This window comes from Camelus bactrianus, chromosome 29 (genome assembly GCF_048773025.1).
Source record: "Camelus bactrianus isolate YW-2024 breed Bactrian camel chromosome 29, ASM4877302v1, whole genome shotgun sequence".
NCBI lineage: Eukaryota > Metazoa > Chordata > Mammalia > Artiodactyla > Camelidae > Camelus > Camelus bactrianus.
Genome location: NC_133567.1, coordinates 1,394,666 through 1,420,504, shown reverse-complemented (window position 1 = coordinate 1,420,504; position 25,839 = coordinate 1,394,666). Strand labels below are relative to the sequence as shown.

At 47.6% G+C, this 25,839-nt stretch overlaps 1 protein-coding gene across 5 annotated transcripts in view; it reads right to left on the bottom strand.

The window, feature by feature from the left end:
- Positions 1-1,530: 1,530 nt before the first annotated feature.
- The window catches only part of UBE2V2 (ubiquitin conjugating enzyme E2 V2), a 33,300-nt gene continuing 8,991 nt past the window's right edge, over positions 1,531-25,839 (bottom strand). For 3 of the 5 annotated variants that reach the window (XM_074355062.1, XM_010948268.2, XM_010948274.3), the window contains exons 2-4: positions 22,210-22,358; positions 17,843-17,968; positions 5,970-10,741 (exon numbers count right to left, since the gene is read on the bottom strand). In XM_074355062.1, coding sequence (XP_074211163.1) covers positions 10,595-10,741; positions 17,843-17,968; positions 22,210-22,358 — 422 coding nt within the window. In that variant the 3' untranslated portion in view covers positions 5,970-10,594. Of the gene's footprint in view, positions 10,742-17,842; positions 17,969-21,410; positions 21,484-21,772; positions 21,820-22,209; positions 22,359-25,839 lie in introns of those variants that run through there. The other 2 variants (XR_012503214.1, XM_074355063.1) reach the window with 2 other exon arrangements.

Below are 25,839 nucleotides of genomic sequence, written 5' to 3'. Positions count from 1 at the left end.
CGCGGCAAGCACCGAGCACGGAGAGAACAAGGGCGCCAGCTGTGGCTGCGGCGGCAATGGAAAAGCGATCGAAACTCGCGAGAGAAAGGGCGTCTAGGGCCGCCGACAGCTCAGACGACACCTACTCGGGACAGGCGGCCAGCCGCTGCTGTGCCCAGCTCTCCTGCCGTCAGGTCTCCGCCGAGCGCCGCCCACAAGCTGCGGCCGCTGGAGCAGGGACCCAAGCACCTGGTCCCCTCACCTTGGTCTGCAGCCTCTAGGAAGGGCTTCCCCACTCGAGCCCCTGGGGCGGCCCAGCCAGCCGGCCCTCGCAACCCCTGTGGCATCAGAGAGGACACTGACCCGTACGGCACGTCCATCCGGGAGAATCCTGCACTGCGAGCAAGGCCTCGCCTCTGACAGCAGTTTCGTCTCTGAAAGCCAGCTCTTGCTGCACCCCCGGCCCTGGCAGGCAGGGTGCCCATCACAGCCACTCGGGTACCCACGGAGATGGCTGGAATCAAAGACAAAACAACAGTGCTTGCAAGGATGTGGAGAACACTGCTGGAGGGATGTAAAATGGTGCAGCCACTCTGGAAAACAGGAGGCAGCTCCTCAAGGATCAAACATGGTTACCTGAAGACTCAGCAGTTCCACTCCTGGGTAACACGCATGCTTGTAAAACTCGCATGCAAATGTTTGTAACAGCATTGCTTATCACAGCCAAACATGGAACCAGCCCAAACACCCATCATTCTGGAATGTTCTGGAATTAGACAGTGCTGATGTTTGCACAATCCTCCAAGCTCAGTTTAAAAGGTGAGTTTTAGGGTGCGTAATTTACGTCTCGACTTTAACAAGGCTGGCCGGTCCAGTGGAACCTCATCTCCCGGCCCTCCTGGCTGCCAGTCCTGTGCTCCCAGGCTGGGGTGGCACACAGCAGCCCCACAGCTTTGTGCAAAGGGCTTCCACCCCGGGAGCACCACCCGGGGCACGGGAGAGGGTCCCACTGAGCCCTGTCCGGCAGCGTTTCATACCAAGTTAGTTCAAAGGTGGACTGGCCTCCCCTACGAGTCCCACGTTGGTCCAGCCTCTCCCGGGCTCCTCTGAGAGTCAAGTCTGTACTTGCGGTGGGCCCGTGAGCCATGTGTCAGCACCCACGTAAGCGAGTGCCTGAACGAACACCAACACCTGGCCCAGCTCACAGTGCACTCACTGTTCTGGTCAGTACAGGCACAGGGACCCTCCCACGACCAGGGAAAGCGCGGAGGGGGCCGGCCAGGCCACCCTCACTGTCTCTGTCCACGGCTCATGTCGGGCCTCCTCCTCACCCTCGGTGGGGACCACGGCCCACGGAACCTCCTCTCCCTCGGATGTCCCACGTCTACCCCCAGAGGGGAGAACAGGCCCCACTCCTCAGACTAAAGGAAAGAGGCAGACGGCCATCGTCCACCATATCACTTTCCAAAACCTGTTTCAGGTTATTCATGACTCATTACTATTTCAATCCAGGCCAAACATAAATATTTAGAAACAGAGCTGACGCCAAAGTTCTGAAGTCATCATGGGGTTTTTATTTGTACCTTTACTCTTCTCTTAGAGGCAGTTCAGAAAACAAGCATATTTGGTAACAACAGGCGTAATTCTCAGGATGAACACATTCTTTAACTCACAAGTGGCCCATCTTTGACTCCTGCAGGATTCACCCTGACACAGCTGGTTCTGGACAAGCAGCCCACTGCTCCCTTGTCCAGTAACACATCTTGAAATTCAGTGACAAGCTCTTATTTAGAGCCATCATTATTACATAAGGAATTTTTTTCCAAAAAAAGGGTCTCAAAATTATAGAACAGTCTTATTCACCCAAAGAAACAAAGGTCTCAGATAAAATAACAATGTAACTTCAGAAAGAGAAACGTCTGTGGTGCTTGAGATGCCTTAAAAGGCTTTCTACTCAAACCCAAACATACGTGAAGTTCAAACTAGAGAAAAGGGAATGAAAACAAACCGTTTAGTAGCCAACACTGCAGACAACCTCACAGTCACACTTGACTACACAGTAAATTACAAATATCTGCCAGGTATCTATTCGTACTAGTACATACTGATTTGCCTTGGTCATTTAAAAACATTTAATCCCCCCCAAGAAATTTTTTTTTTAAAAAGAAATACACTGAGGTGAAGAAAACCCCAACCCCTCGCTGGCTGCGGCAGGGACAGGCTCAGCCCTCCCCACCGTGCACCCCACAGGTGGCTTCTCACCCTGGGCCCTGGCGTGGCGGTCACCCCAACCCTGGGCGGCCGGGCGTGACGGGGCAGCACACGCTCGGGTCCCGTGGCTGTCCCACCAGGAAGACACCGGGGAGGAAGACGTTAGTGTGAGAGTGAATTAACTGAGGAGGTAAGATCTGAACTTGGCTTTAACAGACCAGAGGACCGTCTGGGGTATAAAACCTGCCTGAAAGAAACCTCACTTGTTCTGCACGAGCTTGGGACAGCGGCGAGGAGGAGAGAGAACCATGACTGACGGGGTGAAGGTCTGGAGCCTGTGAGGCGTGCTCAGAAAGCCTGTCCAATCAGCGGGGTTCTGCAAACACACCACGTGGGCGCCCCGCCGTCTGCACCGCCGAGCGGAGGGCAGCGCTTACACGGGGACATCCGGAAGGGAAGGAACCTTCCTGACATGGCAACCTTAGCGGTGGGAGCTGGGGTGGAGTGACCCCTCCACACACGCATGCGCAAACATGCACATACACACGCTGACGGTGGATCTCAAAAATAGGGCAGGATAAGGGGGCAGAAGGGAGAATGTGGGAAGAGGGTGTGGGCTTGCACGGGCCACTCTGCACAGGGCAGGACGCCGATGAGCCCACACACCAGAAACACACTCTGAGCCCCCCACTCAACAGCGTGCTTCACGACAGGTACACTCCCATCACCACCCCCAAACACTGCTCCTTCACTCCAAGTGTGGCCACAACCAGGAGCAGCACGAGGGCTGGCTAGACAGAGTCCCAGGGCCCGCCCCACACCTACTGGCTTCACATCTGGGCCACCCTGGAGTCTGAGCCGCACCGGTCTGCCCCCTGAACTGAGCCCTTTCTAAGGACACAGCGTCCACGCACGCCAGGGACACGGCCCTTCCGTGCCCCACGGGACCAGCAGCACCACGAAGCACTCAGTGCCACTCAGGACACGGTGAACGGCCAGAAATCACAGAGCTGGAGAGCCAACTCCAGTCTCCTCTCCCACAGGAGAATACGCGGGCTGGCCGAGCCTCACAGATTTTTTTTGTTAATGACAGTGAAATTCTTCAATAATTAAAGGTCACCAAACACCAGGAGGAGGAGCAAAGCAATACTTAGGTGCGGCTGACCTTCCATGTAACAGACACGCCACACACTTGTAGCTGTTCCAGAGCCTCAGAAACTTAGTCCCAGGAGGGCAGGCGCTCCCGGAGCGCCGCCACCTGCCTTCGTCTAAGCCCCGGCGGGGGACCTGTGAGAACACACTCCTGGTGGCCTGCAGGGACCTCATACACTTCTACCAAGTTTATGAGTGAATGACAACTAACCAAATGAAGCCAAGTGACCAAAATCTCACAACTGTCAGTGGTGAGATCAGTATTCAGAACCAGTCGTTGAGAACTCAGCAGGGGAGTTATCAGCAAATATTGTTAACTTAACCCACATTTTAACTCTGACAGACAAAAACCAATTGGATGAACATTTACTGAGGTCCCCATCTGTCCAGAAGGCAAGGGTGAGGAAGATTCTCCTGTAAGCACCACACAGACATTTACCAAGACTGGAAACCCCTACTGCAGATGTACTCTGTGGGTGGCGGGATCAGAACTCAGGTGACTTCACTGTGACTACACTCAGGAGAGAAAGCTCGGTGGGGGTGGGGGTGGGGCCAAACTGCACATGTCGTCTCCTTCCCCAGCTTAGCACGTTCCTCAGCACACATTAACCCCACACAGGCTGCACGTGTGAGGTTTTACACTGTGATGTCGTTGAAATAAACACAAGCTTTGTAGCTTTCTTTTGCAGTACAAGTTACCCCTCTCCAAGGGACTTCACCCTAAAGACCTGTCGCTGGAGCCTCCAGCAGGGCCTCTGCCCCAGGTGGGGCGGGGAAGGGCGGTGTGCCAGGCACACAGGACTCGCGGGCCCCCAGAAGCCCACCTGTCTGGCTTCACCCACCCACAGAAGTCAACTTGGCCTGGGGTGCGCCAGCGCTAACGTGGCCCACACAAGCTCACGTAGCCTCTTGCAGAGTCAGCCCACCCTTCAGCCAGGAGTGTGGGCCTGGTGCAGACGCGTGTCTTAACGTAATTTAAGACGGAATGTTCTTAGGGTTGTATTTGTAAACGCTGCTGTTTACTCATCATTCTGCATCAGACTGTGACTAAAAACCATTCGCAACAGTTCATGAAACCACACTCTACAGGGCCTCTTCAGAAGGGAGGGAGGGAGGGGTGGGTGTACGGCGAAGTGGCCCAGAGCGACCAGGCAGAGCCCCGGGACTGGCACCAGCCCCCTCACTGCCCCTCGTGGACCCCTCCTCCATCCTGTCTGTCTCAGAGCCCGCTGTACCGGCTTGGGGGCTGTCAGGGAGGGGAGCCAGAGGAGGTCCCCAGGCATGGCCGTCCCCATGATAACCAAGAGCTGATCACACCCGACACCAACCTGCAGCCGCCACAGTACTGTGTATGCTCGATCCTAAGTCAGCAGCCGTTCACAAGGACTTAACACAGGGAGACACATCCTGGAAAACACATCTCAATCTGTCTGCTCAACAGAAATCAGTAGTCTGTGTCACATAAAAAGCTACCTAGTTTCTGGCAGTCATAGTTTCAATAATTCTTAACCCAAACAAATGATTCTAACATTTCTTTGTAGCCAAATACATTGTTTTCCAAAAATGGTATTTCTAATAATCTTAAATAGCTCAAATAAAGAAACATCCAATTTTTGATTTTTAGTTTCAAAAAATATACTTTGCAGATATTTTTAAAAATTCAAAGAATATAATTAAATTATCAGAATACATTTATAAATAATATAACAGCTTTATTACTGTGATGGTCACCACCACCCCACTGGGTGGCCTGGACGTCAACTCTCAGAGGCCAGTAAAGCCAGGACCCTGTGTCGAGGGTGAGGGACAGACCTGCAGATCAGAGTGTGGAAAAGGGAGCAGAGGAAACAAGTGGTGGCCAGAGGGCACAGTACGGGGAGTCTCTGCACAGCAAACAGTCCCGGTCACCTCTCAGGAGTACCCTCCAAACTCGTGGCTGGGGCTGACAACAGAGGGAGAGGCTAAGGGGGTCACACCCGGGACGGGATGGTGGGGAAGGGCTGAAAGGAAGGCCCCGCACAGCAGGAACAGGACAGGCTGGTCGTAAGAACAGAGGGGGCCACAGGCTGACGGAAAGGGAAATGCAGAGGTCACAGGTGAGGGGTCACCGGGGGGGATGGGCAGCTGCAAGCAGAGGAGGGCCACTTGGTAGACAGTAACCGCATTCAGCACCTCTAACCACCAAGCCTGAGGACCCACCCCACTAAGCCTTAAGATACCACTGATTAAATGTGTCACCAGATTTAAAACGTTATTAATATCACCAACCACAGACCATTTCGTTCCTGTACAGGGCTACAACCGCAGCAAAGTGAACGCCACTAATCCTTCAGAATCAAGGGTTTAAGACAAAGTGGTCTCAAAGTGGAAGCACAACACTCAGGAGTCTTAGTTCTCTGGTTAACAGAACAGAGGTGGGCTCAACGCAGAACTGCACTCACACCAAATGAAGGTCAGATAACACAGCAAAGATTTCTTGTAGCAGTCTGGCAAGAGAAAAAAGGTAAGAAAAATTTTCGGTCCAGCAGCACACCACAGTATAGTCAGTAACAACAACAACAAAAAAGCTAAGAAGAGACAATATTTACATTTCAAGCAGAGATTAATTCAATAAAACATTCTCAATATTAAATTATTTTAGTTTAATTACTGTGCAATTGTGTTAACTTGTTTTATAATTTTATAAGGACTAAGAAGCTTATACATTTGCATTAACAGAGTTCTATGAAGTAAACAATATTTCAACAAAAATAATTCAAGACAATACTGAGTCCAAAAGAATTATTTTTCTCCTTAAAGAAGTCTATACGTTACTCAAGATCAGGACATCCAGGCAGTTAGAGTTTGCTTTTCTTGTGAACTCAATTATCTTCACTTGAGTATTAAAATTAATTTTTTAAGCTTATCGTCCACTTTAAATTTGACCACACAGCCATTACATTTATCCAGGTTTAATCACAGCGGCACAAAAGACAATTCACAAGAGTGGCTGCAGCCTGGACACCTGACAACCAGGGCTTACTCAGACAACGTGGCTGGAGAGCAGGAGGCAATACGTTCCTCTTTGTCAGGTGTCAGCTGTGAGGAAGACCTACTTTTTCCCCTCAAACCAAGGGCTGACAAACCACCAAGGCTGTAAAGCCGCACCTCTGTGTAATAAAGCATCCGCAATCACCATGCTTGCTGATCGCAGAAGGATGAGTCCTTGGACCCCAAAACACGGCATTAAGTATTGCGACTAGATTTACTACATTTTAACGAGGGTGTCCTGTCAAAATCTCTTTTCATTACACTGCACATTTCCCAGACTACTCTGTGAAGTTACCTATTGTTAAAAGCCTGTTCTCCCGCTGGGTTAGAGGAAAGAAGAAGAGACACTGCCCGTCGTCTCCGAGCAGCACTCCCACCGCGCGGCCACCACACTGGGCGAGGGAAGCTGCCACTCTCCATCAGCTCAAGGATTTGCTGCTTTACTGACCCAGGACCCTCACTACCGCCGGCTTCTCGATGCCAGCTCCCAGTCCTCCTCTGAAGGTGTAGTATTAACTTCATTTTGTGCAATCTTTTGGTTGCCAGAATCTCAGACAAAGGGAAGTAGCTGCTTGTCCCCGAACAAGGAGAAGACAAAAGAATGACACGGTGAGTCTACACGTGGAGCAAAGGGGTCACCGCCCGACCTCACGTGGCATTTGGTCAGCTACTCACTGGACAGGGTCAGGAAACCGAGCTCTCTGGCTTTTATCACTGATTTCATGAATGAACTTGCAGGAAAAGTCTCATGTTGATGTTTTACAAGTAAAAATGAAATGGAGCAGACCTTTGGGAATTTTTTTAGGTGAGAATGTCCCACTACAGATGTGAACACCATGGCAACCTCTTCACATCCAGTCATTTTTTCAATCATGTACTCACTCCACGAGTTCCTTAAACTCCCTTAACTTCACAAAATGATGGTTTTGACTTATCACTTATTTTCTGTGTCATCAAAAACCTCCATTAATTTTCTCTTCAGAAAACGCTCACGGTGAACCTTTGTCAGTGCCCCGCTCTACTCTGTAAATAACCAGCATCTTCAGCACGACCTATGGCAAGATTCCCACCTGCTGTTTAGTGACTCCAATGAGGCCTATTAGTTTTAGCATAAAAGATCATCTATCTGCATGCATTTCCTGACTTTTACTAAACACAGTGCTGGGTGGGAATTAACTGCTAACACTCCTGTCCAAGTCTGTAACACCCCAAAGCCACTGCTTTTCATAATGTTTCTATTTTATACACAAAATATACACACTTTCCAAAAACCTTAGGAGTTGGACCCTTTTTGTGAAAATAACCAAAAGCCAATCAAGTTGGTATTGGAAAATCACACTGATACTTACAAGAAGAGTGAAAGCAGTGTCTTTTGGATCCTGGGGGAATCCTGGGGGGCAACCCCTTACATAACCCCAAATCCTATTATTCATGATACAAGACTTTACCACTAGCACTCACATTCTTCACAACGTACCTAAGAACATAGTCATGTGCTCATTAAAAGAGCTAACATAGTTTTGACCAAAGTCTACAATTTCATGATGCACCTTCCAGAACTACCCAAAGCCATGACACACCAAATCTATTAAGGAAAATGCATGAATATTCTCCAGCGCGTCCTCTAAATTTTCAAAACAATATAAATTTCATACGTATTTATCAGTAATAATACATACTTAGTGGAAAGTATTTAAATCAACAAATTGGTATTAAGTAATCCAGACCAATAAACCATGTGCAAATCAAATTAAATCACATTCCAAGCACTTACTCAAATTTGAAGTGTGATAAATTCTTTTCAAAAGACAATTTAAAATTACAAATTTTGTTTGATACATTGTAAAATGACTATAACTCAATAAAAAAAAGTAAAAAAAATTATAAATTTTGTTCTATTTTACACCCAAAAGACTCAAATACCATCAACTCTCCTTACAAATGTTTAAGTTCCAAAATCCTGAAAAGTCACATATAAACCTAGAACAACAAACACCATCACTTTAAAATAGTAACAATATTTTTTCAAATGAGCAATTCTGAAAATCAGTAATTAAAACCAGCGAAGCACAGCACTGACCCAGCAGGACAAGTGGTTTACCTCCATGACCTTTATTAACACAGGGTTATCTCCTAGAGTCCTACCTGCCTGGACCTCTCAAACAAATTTCAAAAGCCATTTTCACAGTTCATTTAAGTTAATACCACCCACGCCTACAACCTTAGCCACTATACAAAACAAAGGAAAAACTGCTTCAAAACTGCTGTCTTAGAAAAGCTAGTGTCATTAAGAGCGGCTTCCCAGAAGCTCCTCCTGTAACCGACCAGCACGACCCAGGCTGCCAAGCGTGTCCTGACTGCCGGCGCGGCAGGCTCCGCCCTGGGCACTGGCTCCGGGCACGCAGACGTCTGCGAGACCCACAGTCCCCAGAGGAGGACAACGCCTCCTGGGCTCGACTCAACCAGCATACGCGGGGGGAAGCCCTCACAGCAGCGGGCACGGGGAAAGGAGGCAGGATGGGAGGACCAGCCCCGGGCCCCCAGCCCAGAAGCCACGTGGCAGCTTCCACACGGCGGTCAGCGCCCACGTGGGACAAGACACGGTTTCAAAGCGGAGAAGGTACTAGAGACTGACTTAGTTCATCAGCGACCACCAGACTCTTACATTTGATGTCGGTGTAATTCAACTTAACATTCAACCATTTAAAATTTTTAAGAATGTTTGCCAAGGTAATAGTTCATTTCAAACCTATTTTAATAAAGCAGACATGCATTAATTTAACGTATATATTCTCTATGTGTCACTTCTAACATCTCTGATAATTAAAGCCATGTTGAGATCAGTAAGTTTAGACAGAACGTTGCCGACTTGAAGGTATCACTGGCCAAGAAAAAGCAGCTCAGAGCCTTAACTATGAACGCACTTGATAAAAGCATGTCACGGTGTGTTTGAGAAGTCTGTCCCTGTTACTCGACCACCTTTCAGTGAATTCATAAGAAAAAAGTATTTCAACAAAGCAGTACACCCAAGTGCTCTGAGAGGAAAACACGGACCAAAAGCCTCGAGTCACTTTGGTAAAAGCAGAGCAGGTGGACTACGTACCTGCCAACGTGGAGGAAAAGCGGGTGGACAGAATTAACCCCAGTCGGCAGGGAGAGCGCTGGAGGGAGACGTTATGCAGAAAAACAGAACGTACATTTGGATAATCCACAATCTGTGATTCTGTAAGAACTGCTGGAACTCAAACATCTTTTTAATAATATTTCTGGTGAAATCAAATTCAAACCGTAATACCTGGGACTCCCCCTTCTCTAAACAAGAAGACAAAGTAATCTGTCCTCTGAAATGCTCTGCAAACCCCAATTCACAGAAGTAAACAGTCTGAGATAAATAACGAAGGTGTGCATAGATGAAAAGCTGCGGGAACTCCAATTTCTGCTACCCTGGGAGGTGCTGTACACACATCAATGTAACAGGAACAGCGCGGTTTCTGATGACACGTTCCACATTTTATTTACAATTTAAGACTAACTGTAATCTCAGAATCACATATCCATACACTTATTTCCTTTTCGTTGATTTTACTTAAACGCAAATGCATGGTTCGCCCGACAAAGACTGTAAACAAGTATTTACCGCGTCTGTTACATGGAGCACAGGGGAACAGCTTGTAACAGAAATTCATCCACCTCCCCCACGACATGTTTTTATTATAAATACAGGTATCAAAACAAACCTGAACATATTTCTGATACTACTAGTAGTCAGCACCCACACCGCTTCAAAACTTAACACAGTCTGGGACAACATTCATTGTCCTGCTACTTCAGACAGTTTCAACGGAAGCTTTCTCACTAAGCAAGATGGACAAAGCACGCCACCTGGGGTCCTCCTTCCCGAGACCTCCACTCTCAGAAGCACGCGCTGCCACAGCTTGGACACTGCCTGCCAGGCTCTCACCTGAGTCCTACTCTGAGCGCTCCAGGCCTACGCTTGAATGACAGAGCCTGAACAAGACAGAAAGTGTGCTGTGTCTTCCTCCTGTGCCTGAAAACATAACGGGTGTACACATGTTAGATACATTCCTACAAACGTCCAGGTCGTGGTCGCCAGCTGGAACTGTCTGACTTAATGTGTGGGTGTTCTGCATTGTGATATTCGATCAAGACATTAACATGAGTAGAGGCTGCTGATTTAAGACAAGTTTGAGATCCACAAGAATTAATTGTTGTACGTCTGTCCTTCTGGTGGTTGTGGAAGCTTCATATTTTCCTTGGACATCATGAGACGTCTTAGCTCTTGAAGTACAACTTTAATGCTATATGAGTTTTGCCATTTTGCTAACACTGGTATGCTCCGTGCGTCCACCTGAAAAGGGGGAAAAGAGCAAAATTAACCACCAAGTTTAAAGTCCTTTGCCACCAATTTACTATACATATTTTACTAACAAGTGCTTTTAAAAATTCACAGCCAGGTTCTTCTTTTACAGAAATGAACATTAGAAAACTACAAGTTCATATGACAGTTAGGGGAAATATTCCTTCTTTAACAGCTGTTCCCTAAAAAGCTTGTGTCATTTTTCTGTGGTGGGTTTCGTGTTTGACAGTTAACATGCAGTGAGCTTTGATCATCAGAAGTAGATCTTATGTTAAGACAGCTACACTGTGAACAGAGTTACCAGTTCCTTCGAGGTGAGTTAAGATCAGAAGGCACCCCCATCTCCAGCGACACCACTCAAGGTCTGGGCAGTACCCCCACCGTGTCAGCGGCAGGCGGCACCTCAGCTCTCAGACCCTGCTCTCCAGCGCGCGGCACTCTGTGCTAAGTCCATCTCCCACCGAGGGGGCTGAAAGGAGGGCTGCGTCCCCACGTAACTGCCATCACGTGGCCTGCCTGGCAGGTCCCTGGGAAACCTCACTCACGGGGTCTCCACTTCTCTGACCTCGGAACTCACCCACTGAGGACCACCTACTCCCCTACCATCCACCTCCACTCTGGCACTTGTCCAAAATAATCAGGGTCAATTGCTAAGCACCTCAGAGACACAAGCGTCTACGCATAAAGCAAATGAGCAACAAGGGTGCACTGTACAACACAAGAAATACAGCTATTATTTTGTGAAAAAAAAACTTTAAGTGGAGTATAACTTTAAAAATACTCACGATGCGGTACATCAGAGACCGACCCAATACTACAGTATCAACTATACTTCAACGACAAAATAAAAACTTTAAAAATTGAAAAAAATTTAAACCTGACACAAGCAGCCTGAGGCTTCGGAGGATTAAAAACACTCAGGATATGAGGAAGGCAGGCCAGTAAAGACGCACAGCCAACACCACACTCAACGTCACAGACGGAAACGAACTCTGAAGGCCAGAGCGCGACAAGGCTGCTGCTGCTGTCCGGGGAGGGTCTGGCCAGGCAGCCAGGCAAGAAAGTGGAACAAAAGGGGTCCAGACTGAAAAGACCAAAGGGAAGCCACATCCACGTGCAGAACACATGGCTGCACAGACAATACACAGGCCCCATCACGGAGACTGCGACCCCACACCGGGGCAAGCTGCCGGCACAGGGTCGGCACACCCAGCCGAGCCTGCGAGCGTGGAAGCGAAGTCCAGAAAACGGCACCATTCACAACAGGACGGGAAAGAGTAAAACACACAGGTAAAATGTAACAAAGCAGTGAAGGACTTGTACACTGAAAACCATAAAACACTGCTGACAAATTAAAGAGCTAAATAAATGGAAAGGCATTCCATGCGAATGGATCACAGGACTCACAGGACACACATGGGGAAAGGACACCTGGACACGCACCCACAGAGGAATGAAGCGGGGTCCCCAGCTCTCACCACACACAGGCTCAAACGGATCACAGCCACGGCAGTGACCTCTCAGAAGGACACAGGAGCAAACCCATGACACTGGGCAGAACACCTAATAAAGTACTTTCAACAGAATAAAATGTAGATAAACTGGCTCCATAAAAATTTTAAATTTTTGTGTTGAAAACATCAAGAAAGCAAAGAGACAACCCACAGAATAAAGAAAATTCTTGCAAGTCATATATTTGATAAGGGACTCTTGTTCAGTATATAAAGAACTCTTACAACTCAATAATAAAGGCCAAATATCTCAATTAAAACGTGTGCGAGGGGGACTGCGGTTGACAGCTGCTATGGACTGCAAGACTGCATCCCCCAAACTCCTGTGCTGAAGCCCCCACCGCCACAGACTGGGACCAGGGACTGGGACTGGAGTGATGAGGTTCAGATGCAGTCACAGGCGTGGCCACACCATGAGATCAGCGTCCTTTTGAGAAGAGCGAGACCAGAACCTGCTCCTTCTCCCAGGAGCATGCAGCAAGCAGTCGGTTACCCAGGACGGGGTCTTGCCAGAACAGGACCACGCTGGCACCCTGAGCTCAGACGTCCCAGCCTCCAGACTGAGAGAAGCCAGCCGTGGTTGTCTGAAACTCCCCCAGAGTGTGGTGTTTTGGTCGCAGCAGCCCAAACTGAGACAGCAGCTTTCACGGCGGCTCCTGACGATCTTCACCCCTGCGCTCACGCCCACTGCAGCCGCTCCTCTGGGTGTGGGCCAGGCGCAGGGACCTCCATGGACAGGACCCTGGGCTGCCCTACAGCGCTGAGTTACAGAGACGCGCTGCTGCCGCCCCGCTCCCTCTGGCTCCCACTCACCGGCTGCCGTGCTGTGAATGGCTCTGCAGAGAGGCCTGCGCGGCCAGGAACCAAGCGTGGGCTCTGGGTAGCAGTGTGCAGGATGCAGAAGCCCTCGGTCCAAAAACCCACGAAGAACTGAATGCTGTCCCAGCGCGTCCCCCGTTGGGAAGAGACCGCAGCGCAGGCCAGCATGCTGACTGCAGCCGGGGAGACCCTGGGCCACGGCACCCGGCGCAGCTGCGCCCTGTCCTGGCTCAGAGAGACGAGACAGCAACCCCTCGCCCTTGTGCGAGGGTCTGCATAGCCACCTCTCCAGAGGAGGTGAGAAACGGCCAATCTGCACGTGAAGAGCTGCTCACCACCACCAGCCCCTCAGGGGAGCGCGTGTCACAGCACCCCGCACCTCCTGGGGGGCTGTCGTCAACACGACACGGTTGGCAAGGGTGTGGAAAAGCCGGGGCCCTGACCCGCCGCTAACAGGAGTGTCAATAGCACGTCCACTCTGAAAAAGTCTGGCCACTTCCCAAAAAGCTAGACAGAGTTTCCACCACCAGCAGTTCCACTTCCAGGGATGAATCCAAGAGAAGCGAGGATGCTCACCCGCACATAAGCCTGTACACAGACGTTCACGACAGCCCAACGCGGGAAAACCCAGATGTCCTCAAGGGACGAAGAAAACAGGAGGTAAATGAAAGCGCATATATCCATATAATCAGGTTATTATTCAACAATAAAAGGAAGACAACACTGACACACACTGCAACACGGATAAACCTTGAAAACACTGGTCAAAGAACCCAGTCACAAAAGAGCACAAGTTGTATGACTGCAAGTATGCGAAGCCCCGAACGGGACATCTATAAAGGCAGGACGGAGACCGGTGCCGCTCAGGGTGTGGGGCAAGGTGACAGCTGACAGGTGCAGGGCTTCCTCCGAGGGACAAAGACATCCTGAAACTGGGTTCTGGTGATGGGCCCACGGCCACGGCGAACAGTAACAGACAGGCCCTTTACGCTCTGAGTGCGCGGTACGAGCCACAGCGCGATAAAACTACTTAAAAGTAGAAAAGAGAAGTAATTTTTGAAGACTTCCGTCAGGAGCAACTGAGACAGGAACGCGGCCCGCAGGGTCCGCGCGCACTCCGAATGCCTCCTCTGGCGCTCTGACCTCAGGAGTGGAACCCCCTTGGCCTATTTTAAACACAGCCCATAAGTGAACAACAGTCTGTAAGTGAGGACAATACCAAGCTGCTTCCAAGGCAGAAACAAACACGTCCAGCTGTGAAGTTAAGTGACAGTAAGTAAACCCAAGTAACTGCAAGTCCTGTGAGCACCAACAGAGGGCACAGAAAGGCCGGGGGAAGGACAGAGAGAGGGGGGAGGGGCAGCGCGGGAAATAAACACCGGGTCACAACAGGCCTGCATCCATCAGTGCACGACGCACAACCACCTCCCAGACGTGAGACCTCACAGCACAAAGCGGTGGAAACCACGTTTCAGTGTGAACCACCCACAGGGAATAATTTCGCCGAGTTGTATTAAATAAATATAAACCAGACTTACTGAAGCAACATCCGTAATTCATCAGGTATTTAAATAATCTCAAAACATATAAAATTATCCTGGCACAATCACCGATGGTCAACGTGAAATTCCACTCTATTTATTTACTGGTCACAAAAGTCATAATTTAAATTCTTAGACATCAATCGAAAGGAAAACTAGGGTCTTAGCTGCCCAGCCTGTGCCCCAACAGCTGGAATCAGTATCTGTGTCTGTTCTCCAGGCCCTGCTGCAGCCTGACTGTAGGAGGGGCTGGGGGGACGGACACGGCCCAACCCTGGGGGGACAACTGGGAAGAACTCAACCAACCGGACTCAAGACGCCCCCCGACCCCTGGACTCAGCAGCGTTCCACTTCCTCCCACGGAACAGCCCAGGCCTTCTGGTCCCTCTCAAGATTAGCACAGAAACTGAGAGTGAGCACTCAAAGAGAGCCCCACGGCAATCTGACAGGTGAATCTTTTCTAAAAAGCCCTGAGCTTGGATTTTCTCCTTCAATTTCCTAGTAATTCATTTTCATCGAACTCGGTAAAAATACTGACCCACAGCTTACTGTAACCAACCGACACTCAGTCCTGAAAAGCCTGAGAAGCCAGCTCTAGGGCACAGGGGTGCTTGCACGGGGTGGTCCCTCGGTGGAAGCTGAAAACCTGAATGCCTGGCACATGAAGAATGGAGTATTAACTAAACAGCAAGAGAGGACGATACAACACAGCACGACACAGCACGGATGAAACTCAAAATTCCCTGAGGCATCAAACACGGTACAACACGGGGACACCGACGTGTGCGGTAAAACCATGCAGCCACGTGTGGAAGCGACAAACACCAAGTCTGCAGTGGGGTGGCTCTGAGGGACAGGTACACACAGAGGGAACTAGTCATAATGCAGCCTTCCTTTAAAAAAAAAAGAAAAGAAAGAAAAAGACGCTGCAAGTAAGACCAGGATGTAGTCAGATCTGACACGGAGGGCGCTGGTTATATCATCCGCTAAGGCTTGTCTGCTGTGTGAGAAACAATCCTTTTAAGACACCAGAAGTAAAAACAAAGAGAAAAAATGATAATTTACAGCAGCCGCTACAAAGAGAAAGAATAAAAGAGTGACTAACAGAGTAACAAAGGGACAAAACTGGGACCAGGGACTCAGGAAAGACTTCTCTGAGAAAGCGCTGCTCACAGAGCCGGGAAGGATCCGTCGGGACTGGCCAGCGTGGAGGAGATGTCCACACAGGACGGACAGAAAGTGCAAAGGCCCTGAGGCCAAAAGGAAAGGGTGCAGGCAGTGAGACCCATGTGCCCCCAGTGAGCCACAAGGAGGGGCGGGCACCCTGTGGCTGAAGCCACCTCAGGGGCAACAGGACACATGTGCGTTTTGCAAAGGTCCCTCTGACTGCTTGCTTTGCAAAGACTGGAGAGGGTGAAAAGGTAGAATCAGAGAGGTTGTGCAGGGGCCAGACGAGAGACAATGGCCAGCACCCCATCAGCGGCAACGTAAACAGACAAGCAAGACTTGACCCAAGTTCCATTTTCAACGAAGACTGACAGGACTCTCGATTGAGCCCGGGGGGCCGGGGGGCAGAGGAAGCGGCAGGATGTCCCACATGGACAAGAAGCCCACGAGAGCAGGTGACTCGGCAGGGGCGGGTCTGACATCTAATCGTGGGTTTCCTAGTTCCCACAACAGTGCAGAGCCCACCACGAATTACTTCATCTGCAGAGTCTGTCATGTGACGACGAAGCAGCAGCTGAGAACAGGTGCTCCTGGGAGAGAAGCCCAAGGAAAACGTCCTCATAGAGCAGAGCTGTGCGTCACGAAAGCAGCTCCCCGAACAACAGCCTTTCTGTAAACTCAGTGTCTCACAACTCTGCTTCTGCCCCCTCCTAACGTTGCCTGACACAGAGACCGCTAAGGATGCGCACCGTAATGCCTAGAGCAACCACTGCAGCACAGGAACAACAACGCCGGTCAAGAACTGCCATTTCAAAAGTAGGCCAAAAATGAGAAACACGTGGAAAAAACAGAAACCACAAAATAAGATAAGTTATTTAAACGTGAACGTATCAGCATATGGCACGAAAAACCTCAGTGGGTAAACTACACGCCGGACAGACTGGCAAGAGGACTCTGCGGTTAGGGAGGGGCCTGGGAGGTCTGGGCCAAGCCTCCAACGACCCTCCTGCAATCAGCGTCATGCTTTCCTCCAGGGCACCCAGCAGACAGAGGCCAGCCCACCAGGGCCAGTTTGGGGCCTGTGTACGAGGCTAGGACGCAGGCTGGCGGGCAGTGGGGTGTGCGCCCTCCACAACCGAGCGCGCTAAGGATGAGCGCGGGGCGGCGGGGCCAGGGTCCTCCCCGCTGGAGCGAGACCCACGAACATGGGAGAACGGACTCTGGAACAGGGACTGCAGTGTCGGGACGGCCTGGAGGTACCGGTGTGAATGCACGGCTCTGGATGGAGGCTGTGGGTGGACGGGGGTGGGTGAGGAGGACAGGTGTACATGTGCACACACGGTGGGAGGCGAGTAAAAGCACGAAGAGAGTGAGAGAGTGTAAAACATCTCAGGATGCTGCTGGGGGAGGGCATGCGGGCCAGGCTGAAGAAACGCATGCAGAACCTAAGGACACTGATGGCACTGCTCCTGAGACGGCATCATCCGCACCACTATCACCGGGTCCCTCCGCACGTCAGGGCACTCTCAACGCAGCATCCCAAGAGCCAGCACTTCATGTCCTTGCCGTGAACCAAACACCGCACCAGAAATGAGGCTATTTCCACTAGCTTCCCTGTGTGAATCAGGGAGTGTCGTTTTGATTCATTTGCTTTAAACAGACGACCATGCTCAACCACAATGTCTGCTCCTACAGACCTACTTGTTCCTCAAAGAAAAGCCTCCTCCTCATGAATATTCATCCTTTTACTCTCACCAAATGTACCTTAGCCCTAAAGAAAAATAACACCCAAAGAGAAATAATGATCATCTTCTCACCAGTAAGGATTCCCCTGGACCGTGACTACTGAAGTGGTTAATAGAACCCTAAGGGAAGGGCTGCACATACCTAGATTGGCACGTGAAGGATTCTAAGCACAGGCAGGTTCATGAGAGGAAAGTGTAAGATAAACATCTTTAGACTTTCAGGTGAACTAAGATCCTTAAAAAAAAAACCCTTCCTCTTGACTATATATTAATAGGCTACATGAGAATAAAAGGATAACTTTAACTTACCATTCCACTGGAATTATTTATTCCATTCATATTAATTTTGGTTACAAATCTAACTGATGGAGGAGCTTCTGGGTATTTAGGTCCACATTCTACTTTCAGGCTATATATTCTGTTTTCATAATTTGTCTGCAAGGCAAAAATAATAATAATATTCAAATGCTAATAAAGAAAGTTCAATATAAATGTACTTGATATCATGTGTATGATCAAGAATTTACTTGTCTAAAAATTTATATGATGCAAATGGTTAGGAAAAAATGCAGCAATCATACTTAAAATTAGAAATTTTATAAAATTAAAATAATTCTACAAAGTAATATCAAAATGATCAGAACTTGCTTTTGTGGTATAAACAATGTCTGTAACGAATTAAAAGGAAAAACAAATCACTTAAATTCAGATTTTACTAAAAAGTGTACCTTGTAGCTTGACTTGTGTCACATACATAAAGGTCCCCATTTGTCCAGGTCCCTCTATTAATTATTAATAATGCTTCCTTCTGTTCCCATAGGGGTCTGGCTGGACAATAAACCATGATTACCCCACTTGCACAGCAGTCAGTACCTTCTAGCAAAAGGGAAGGCACCGTACCACACCACCTTACAGCACGAACACAGCTAATGCATGCCTCTTATTAGCTAATTTACATTCTTACTTCACTGTGTGGGTCATTATCTAATGCAGATAGACAATAGCCAACTTTAATGTTTCTGTCTCATTTTAAAATAAGGCTTCGTAATCGAGAAGCCAAACACCCCCACACCGCAAACCCGCCGTTTTAAAGCCACTGGACTTCACGCTTCTCCCTTTTTCAGGGCTTATTTTCATGCCTATAATTACCTCTTTCATCCTCATGGCTTCTGCTCATTTGGTAAACTAATCAGTGCACAATTAAAACAAGAAAGTAAAAAAATCAATGAAAGCAACAAACTGAGTACCTGCTGGTTCCTAGACAAGCCCGGGGGAAAAGCAGCTAAGCAGCACGGGCTTCACTTTCCCACACTGATCCACAGCTTCTCTCCCAAAGTAAGAGCTCGCCCAAGCGGAGGTCAGATCGGAGTCTTTAAACTACCGTAATTTAAAGTGTATGCAACAATCTTGTATGTGTGTCATTAAATATTTTAGAATTTTATACAAGAGACAGCTGTACGAAACTCATCCAAATGTACTAGCAAAAGTCTATTATTAATATGCCCAGCACTTGGACAGGTTTGAAAAGGGTTAAACCCAGATGATCTCAAGGAAATCCTCTAGGCTGTGGTTCTCCAACAGGACACACATCAGCTTCTTTAGATAACCTGAATTAAAAGTAACAGTAATAATCCCAGAGAAATCCCATGATGTTAAAAATACTCAACGTACACAGAAGCCATCAGAACTCTCATATTTTGTTGGGTGTACAGAGTGGTATAACCATTTTGGGAACAATCTGGCATCTCTTACCAAGAAAAATAAGCATACACCTCCCCTACGATGTGGCAATTCCAACCCCAGGCATTTTATCCAAGAGACATGGAAACAAACCTAGGTTCACAAGAAGACTTGTAATCATGGCAGCTTTATTTGGAGAGTATCGTGAACAGGACTGATAAGCACACGATGGTGCAGCCACACTGTGAGATACCACTCAGTGATAAAAGGAAACACGCTGCCACGCGTCCTGTGTGGGAACAGTAGAGCTGAACCTGAGGCGTCCCGCTGAGTCCGAAGCAGCAGATTCTAAGCACACAGGCGGCACGACCCCCACCAAGTCCTGCACCAGGGAAGACTACCCTGGGGCACAGGAAGCAGCGGGGGTGGGGGTGCAGGGAATTTCTGGGGTGACAAGAACACTCTGTATCTTGATAGGGGTGTGGGTAGTAACAAGGTGCATTTGTCCAAACTCATGGTAAGATCTACGCATTTCACTATATGTAAATTATACCTCGATTTTTTTTTCCAAATAGAAAACCTCTAACTTAGCCTACAATGCTTAAACATCCTAACTTCTGACACCTTGGATTAATTTTATCGCCTCTGAATTTTAAATTAACAGCCAAGTCTTTCTGTAATTTAACGAAAGAGAAAGATAAAATAGAACAGAGAGTAGTAAAAGGAACTAATGTTTATCAATTATGCACTGTAGTCAGATACTCTCTTATTGTCTAATTATTAATTCATTTAATTCTCTAAACGTCTACAGACAGGTCTAGTACCTCCAGTTACATGTAAGGAAACTTGGGCAAGTTACTAAACCTCTGATGCTAAAAATATTGCTTCAGAAAATTTCACACACAAACATATGGAAAAACAAAGCTGCCAATTATATAAATCCAAATAAATACTAGAATAACATTAAAAACTGATATCCTAATAACACGTGAAAAGTGAGAAACAACTAACCAAGTAATAATGTTAAGGTGAGAATTCTATTATCCTAACTGGGCGTAGATACCTGAAGCTGGGGACAAAACCGTCCTAAATGTTCTGGCACCTTCGGAAGGAAACAACAACTAAGCCGAAGTGTGGCCCCTGCAGGTCTTGTTAAAAGGCAGCTGGGTGAGCGCTGGGACCACTCACCTTGGCCCAGCCCCACGCGCCTCACTGGGGGTGACACAAAGCAGAGGTGTCGGGCAGGGGCCAGTCTGGCCGGAAGGGTGCAGGGTCTCTCCAGCTGTGCCCTCCTGCACCACAGGAAGAGGGGTGCCCCAAAACTACCACCCCCCCACCCAGAGAGAGGAGGCCCCAGCAAGAGAAGCCCCAGGGGGGCGGCAGCCAGGAGTATCCTGTCTCGGGCCCCTGGGAACAGACCCATCCCCAACCCTATGCTACAACAGCCCTGGCCCCCACTGGGCACAGCGGGACCCAGGAGCTTCCTGTGTTCAGTGACACCAGAAAAGGTAGCCAGCTCGGGGGTTCTGCTGGTGACCCCAACTGAGTGAGAGACATTTGGGACTTAGGCTGTGGGACAGCCCACAAAATCACTGAGGCACTCGTACACAAAACACTCAAAGTTTAAAGTCCACTAGAGGTAATGGCTGGAGAAAAACTAAATCTAAATAATTTTAAATTTATACTCCGCCAGGTTGAGACTGTCCAACTTCAAGTTATTCATTAAGTAAGAATATTCATAAATTATAAGCACCTTTTTTTCCTTTTACCAGACCATGGTGATGATGTTCACAGGCAGTGAAAATCAAGGTTTTCATTACAAATACCAAGTTATAAAACATCAAGAATTCTAACCGCCAGTATTATATTTCCTTCCTCACATGTCTCATGGAAAAATGAGAGCCGTGGGAGGAAGAGAGAGTTTGTTAGTCTGGTTGAGTGCACAAATTTTGCAAAGGAATACCAGAAAATATAAAACATACATTAACTGATTCTGTAAAGCTAACATTGCTAATTACCTGGCCATTTTTCTTTTGTAAAAATCAAGAGGAAATCTAAATCACACCCAGCGGCAAAACAGCGAAATGCTCCCAACACAGGTAGCAAACAGTACACAAAACCAAAAACAAAAAAAGAATTTCAAATTGTGTTCTAACAAGTAAAAAACATCATAAAAGACATTATTTCAAAGACTCACTGCAAGGTGTGCAGCAAAGGGGCCTCTGAATAAGGAATGCAATGTAGGAAAAAGCTTCTCAATCTGAAAAAGACTGAGTAAAAGTAAGTCATAAACTTGAGAAAGACCTAAGCGTAAAAGACAATAGGTCTGCTGCCAGCAATGCTAGAAAGTATGTAACAAGAATCAGCCTTTCCTATAAATTCCACAGATGAAGAGAGTTCAGAGCCAGGACGTTCACAGGCGACTCCGCTGTCAGTGGCCGAGGGAGCTGTGCACGAGACACAAACCCACTCAGACACCCTGGTTACCGCACAGCGGGTTAGTAACACGTCGTGTCGAAATACATGGTTTGCTCTTCCCAGAGACCCTCGTCTCCTCACCTTTTCTCCTCTCTATCTGGAATGTTCTCCATCCCCATCTGAAATCCTACCAGCGAGTCCTTTAAGGCTCATTCCAAAGGCAACTTCCTCCACTGTCCAGCCTTGCTGAATTATTCCAGCTAGAAGAAACACATTCTGAAGTCCCGCAGTGCACTTTGTCCGCCAAGGTTAGACTCTGTCCTCTGTATTCAGTTCTTCTCTTCTACAGACCACAAGCTCTGACAGTGGGGACCAACCCCCCTCCCCGGCCTCCGGAAAACCACACACCACACTCTCCAGAGGAAGTGCCAGCAAATGCATACAAAATACACAACAAGTGAGGGATTATCCAGTGACAGGTTATCATGTTTATTTTAGTATCAACAGCAGAAAGCAAAATGCTTACTCTAAAGTAACAATAAATAGTAATAGAAAAATATGTAATTTCCAGCACTGACCCTTGGTGGCCCAATAATCATGCCTGTCCACCTGGTAAGTGTCATGTCTTCGTCATCTTCAAGGCCCCAGCTAACCGTACCATCGCCTACTCCTTTTTGTCCTTCTTCAAGTTCTTCCAACAAGCGAAAATTACGAGGAACTTTAACTCCTATACAAGAGAACGTCAGTGTAAATGTAAAAAGCTCGTAATTATCAGGGCTACACATTTTCAAATTCAGCTTTTCCCAAATTAACCTTTACAAAGTATTTCCCCAAAAGACAAAATTCCCTTTAAAAAGCATTGTGCCCCAGAAAATGCTGAATCTAAAAGCCCTTCAAAATGGAAACACTAGAGAAAACACTGCTTACGTTAACAGCAGTACAGACCATGCATGTGAATGCCTAGTAATCAGCTTTATACTAACATGTACCAACCATTAGGGATCATTGTAAGTGATTACTTTCCATACCTGAGATTTCTGTTCCTAGCCAAGAGCACTGCATGACGAGAAAGTTCATAAAAGCTCCGTTTCACTTATGTATCCCCTCCAATGATGTTTGGAGAGTAGACTTATGCCCCACCCACCTTTAGAAATGCACTGAGAGACACTGTCTTCCAGCAGCAGCCCCACTGTGGTCTCTCGCCGGCGCCCTGGTCCCGCCTGCCATGCCAGCAGCTCCCTTCCCACCTGGAGAACCCATTTCCAGGGGGGTGTAACTTTCTGGTCGATGTTTCCCCAGACTCGTTTACTGTACACTGTGTGCTATTTTAAATAAATTACCCCATTTGATCCTAAAAGCACCCAGTTTACAGTTGTGAAAACTGAAGTTTAAAGGAGTTAAGTGACCTTCCCAAGGTCGCACAGCTGTAAGTGGCAAATCCAGTATTAAAACCCTGTTCTAGACCCAAATCACTGTTAACCATTGTCACATAGAAAGCTCCCAGGCAGTGCACAGGGCCCAGGCCAGGAAGCAGACTGACCCATCCAGCTCCTGGTGCTGATGCCCCGACACGGGACCAGCACAGGTTTCTCTTCTACACAGGGAGAGAAAGCAGTTTCTACCTCACAGATCACTTAAACAAGGTAATCCATCTGAAACAGAATAAATGCTGACTGTGGAATGCTCGTTTCAGTACCCATGTCAAGCAGATTGCAAACCAACTCCTACTCCCCTCCGTCTAAGCTGTGAGAGTCCGAGCTCTCCGCACCACCCTGAGGGCCGGCCCTGACACGTCACTCCAAGCGGCAGATTCCTCTCCACACAGCCCTGGGCAAGCGCTCTTCCTGGGGTGTGCGGTCTCGGCCTCCACACACCCTGCTGCTGAGCACTAATGCTGAAGGAGCGTGATCCCCCTTCCCATCATGAAGTCGCTCCCCGAGAAAAACCCTCCATCTGTGTAGAACTTCGTTGCCTCCTTTTTATAAACAACTCAGTCAGATGACCTTTATGAGCTTCCAGAACTACAAAGCAAACAATGCAAATTAACGTTTCTTTTTACGTAAGTGCCGTAAAAGCGACACACCTAGCGACTGCCCAACTTTTCACCATTTCTCTGCACAGCACTTTGGGGAAACAGTTCTAAGATTAATAGAACAATTATTGGCAATGCTAACATTTGAAAGGTTATGGCAGCTAAGACTATTTTGTTTTTAAAGAATAAGACTCAAAACAAACAAAAACCAGGGAGCTCTATTTCCAAGCTCAGGGATGGACACTGGCTGCATCTCACCCGACACCGATGTCTGTGAAGAGAAAAAGCCACCAGGTGGGGCTGCTGGTCCATGAAGGCGACACGTGCGCCACGCTGCCCCGGGATCGCTGCCCCCTGAGCCCTCTCCTGTGTGCGGACGTGTGGGTGTGCTGCTCATTACTGATGCTGTTTAACAGCGTCAAAGGCCTTGACCCCCTTAGTCTGGGGTCTTCATTTAAAGGGAAAAGTAGCCCAGATACCACCCCTTTCTAAAAGATGAAACTCTTAAATTTTGTCAATTTTTTAGGCCCAGAAGAACCTCAGAGATCATCCAGCCGAAAATCTAACACTTTAGAGGAAAGGGGGTTATCACCGGGGAAAGATTAGGTGACAATCCTAAAGTCACTTCACTACTAGTTAGTTGACAAACCAAGCCCAAAACCCAAGTCTCCAGCTGTCCACTAACCAAGTCTCCTCCTTTCCACATTGCAGTAGACCCCCACCCATGAGAGGAGACCAAAAATAATATTCAAAAGCAAAACTCTGAATGCAAATAACCTAGAAAATGATTCCTTTTTAATGAATCTGAAGGCTATCAGATTCCTAATCATGCGCCCTTAATTCCCACAATACCAAAAACAAAGGCATAAAGACTGCCACCCAAAAACTAGCATGAGTCTTCTGAAATGCTGTATTTAACAAGAATAAGGATTTCCCATTTTTAATTCATAAATTTTTACCTTTTTCAGTTACGGGGGAAAAGCATAAATAAGACCATAAAAAGTAATGTATCTGTCAATCTACTGACAGAAACATAAGAAATGAAAGCAAATTTAGTATCAGTTTGCAATTAATCATCTAAATTAAGAAATTTCTGAAATAACACTAAAAAAAAAAAGAGAGAGAGAGAGAGGTCCAGGTGAATTCTAGTTCCAAATAACAGCGAACGGTCTGGGATACAAAACCCAAAAATACTTAGAAATAATTATTAACGTTTTAGTGTATTTCTTTTCAGGTTACTTCCCATACATAAAAACGTATGATTTCTATGTTTTTTCCCAGAATGAGATCATAACTCATAATTTTGTAACTTCCTCTTCACCTACTCAAAACTTCAAGGACAACACCTACAGGGATGGAGTGCCTTTCCTCCACCTTCTCTGCTCCCCAGCCCTCCTCAGCTGGTCCTCGTGACATTCGCTAAAAGCTTCACAGGGAGAAGTATTAAATCTCATCATGTAAATTTTGTTCCAACATCATCATTTCACTAAGAAAATTAAGGCTTAAATTACTAGGTTGAACCTTATGACCGAAACTGCTGATATTCATGCATCTTTTTAACCAAATGAAAGTGATTTCACAAGGTTCAACCTAACGTCACAGAGAGTGAGTGGGGGAGGCACTTCCAAAGCCCACGCTCTCAGCCATTGCTCTGCACTCAATGCATGGAGCCAGTCCTGGATGGCACTCATTTCTCTGGCTCCCGCTACAACACCCCCAACCCCTACAAATCTAACGGGACCAGGAACACATCCTGACCAGCTGTGGGGGAAGCTTTACAAAATTACTCTGAATGCTCTTAAAAAGAACCTTTCCGTATCTCACATGCTGGATGTGCTCAAAGCAAAACACTCCTGTTCAGGGACATAATATAACCATCGTTTTATGTTTTTTCAAAGTACTTCTTCTGAATGAAGGAAAACTCTTTCGAGGTATGAAGAGCAGACCCAAGACATGAAGTGACCCATTCAAGGGCATGGCAACCTACTACTGAGTCACAAATGAATCCACGTTCCTCAACACGGGACAATTCTTTCCATTACTGTACGCTGCATCTTTCAGAAAGTGAAAAAGCAGGGAGACAACAAAGCGTGCACAACCTAAAATACATATATTTCAAAAAATACTCATTGGTGAAATACACTATATAAAGAAAAACACCGTGAAGAAAGTTCCA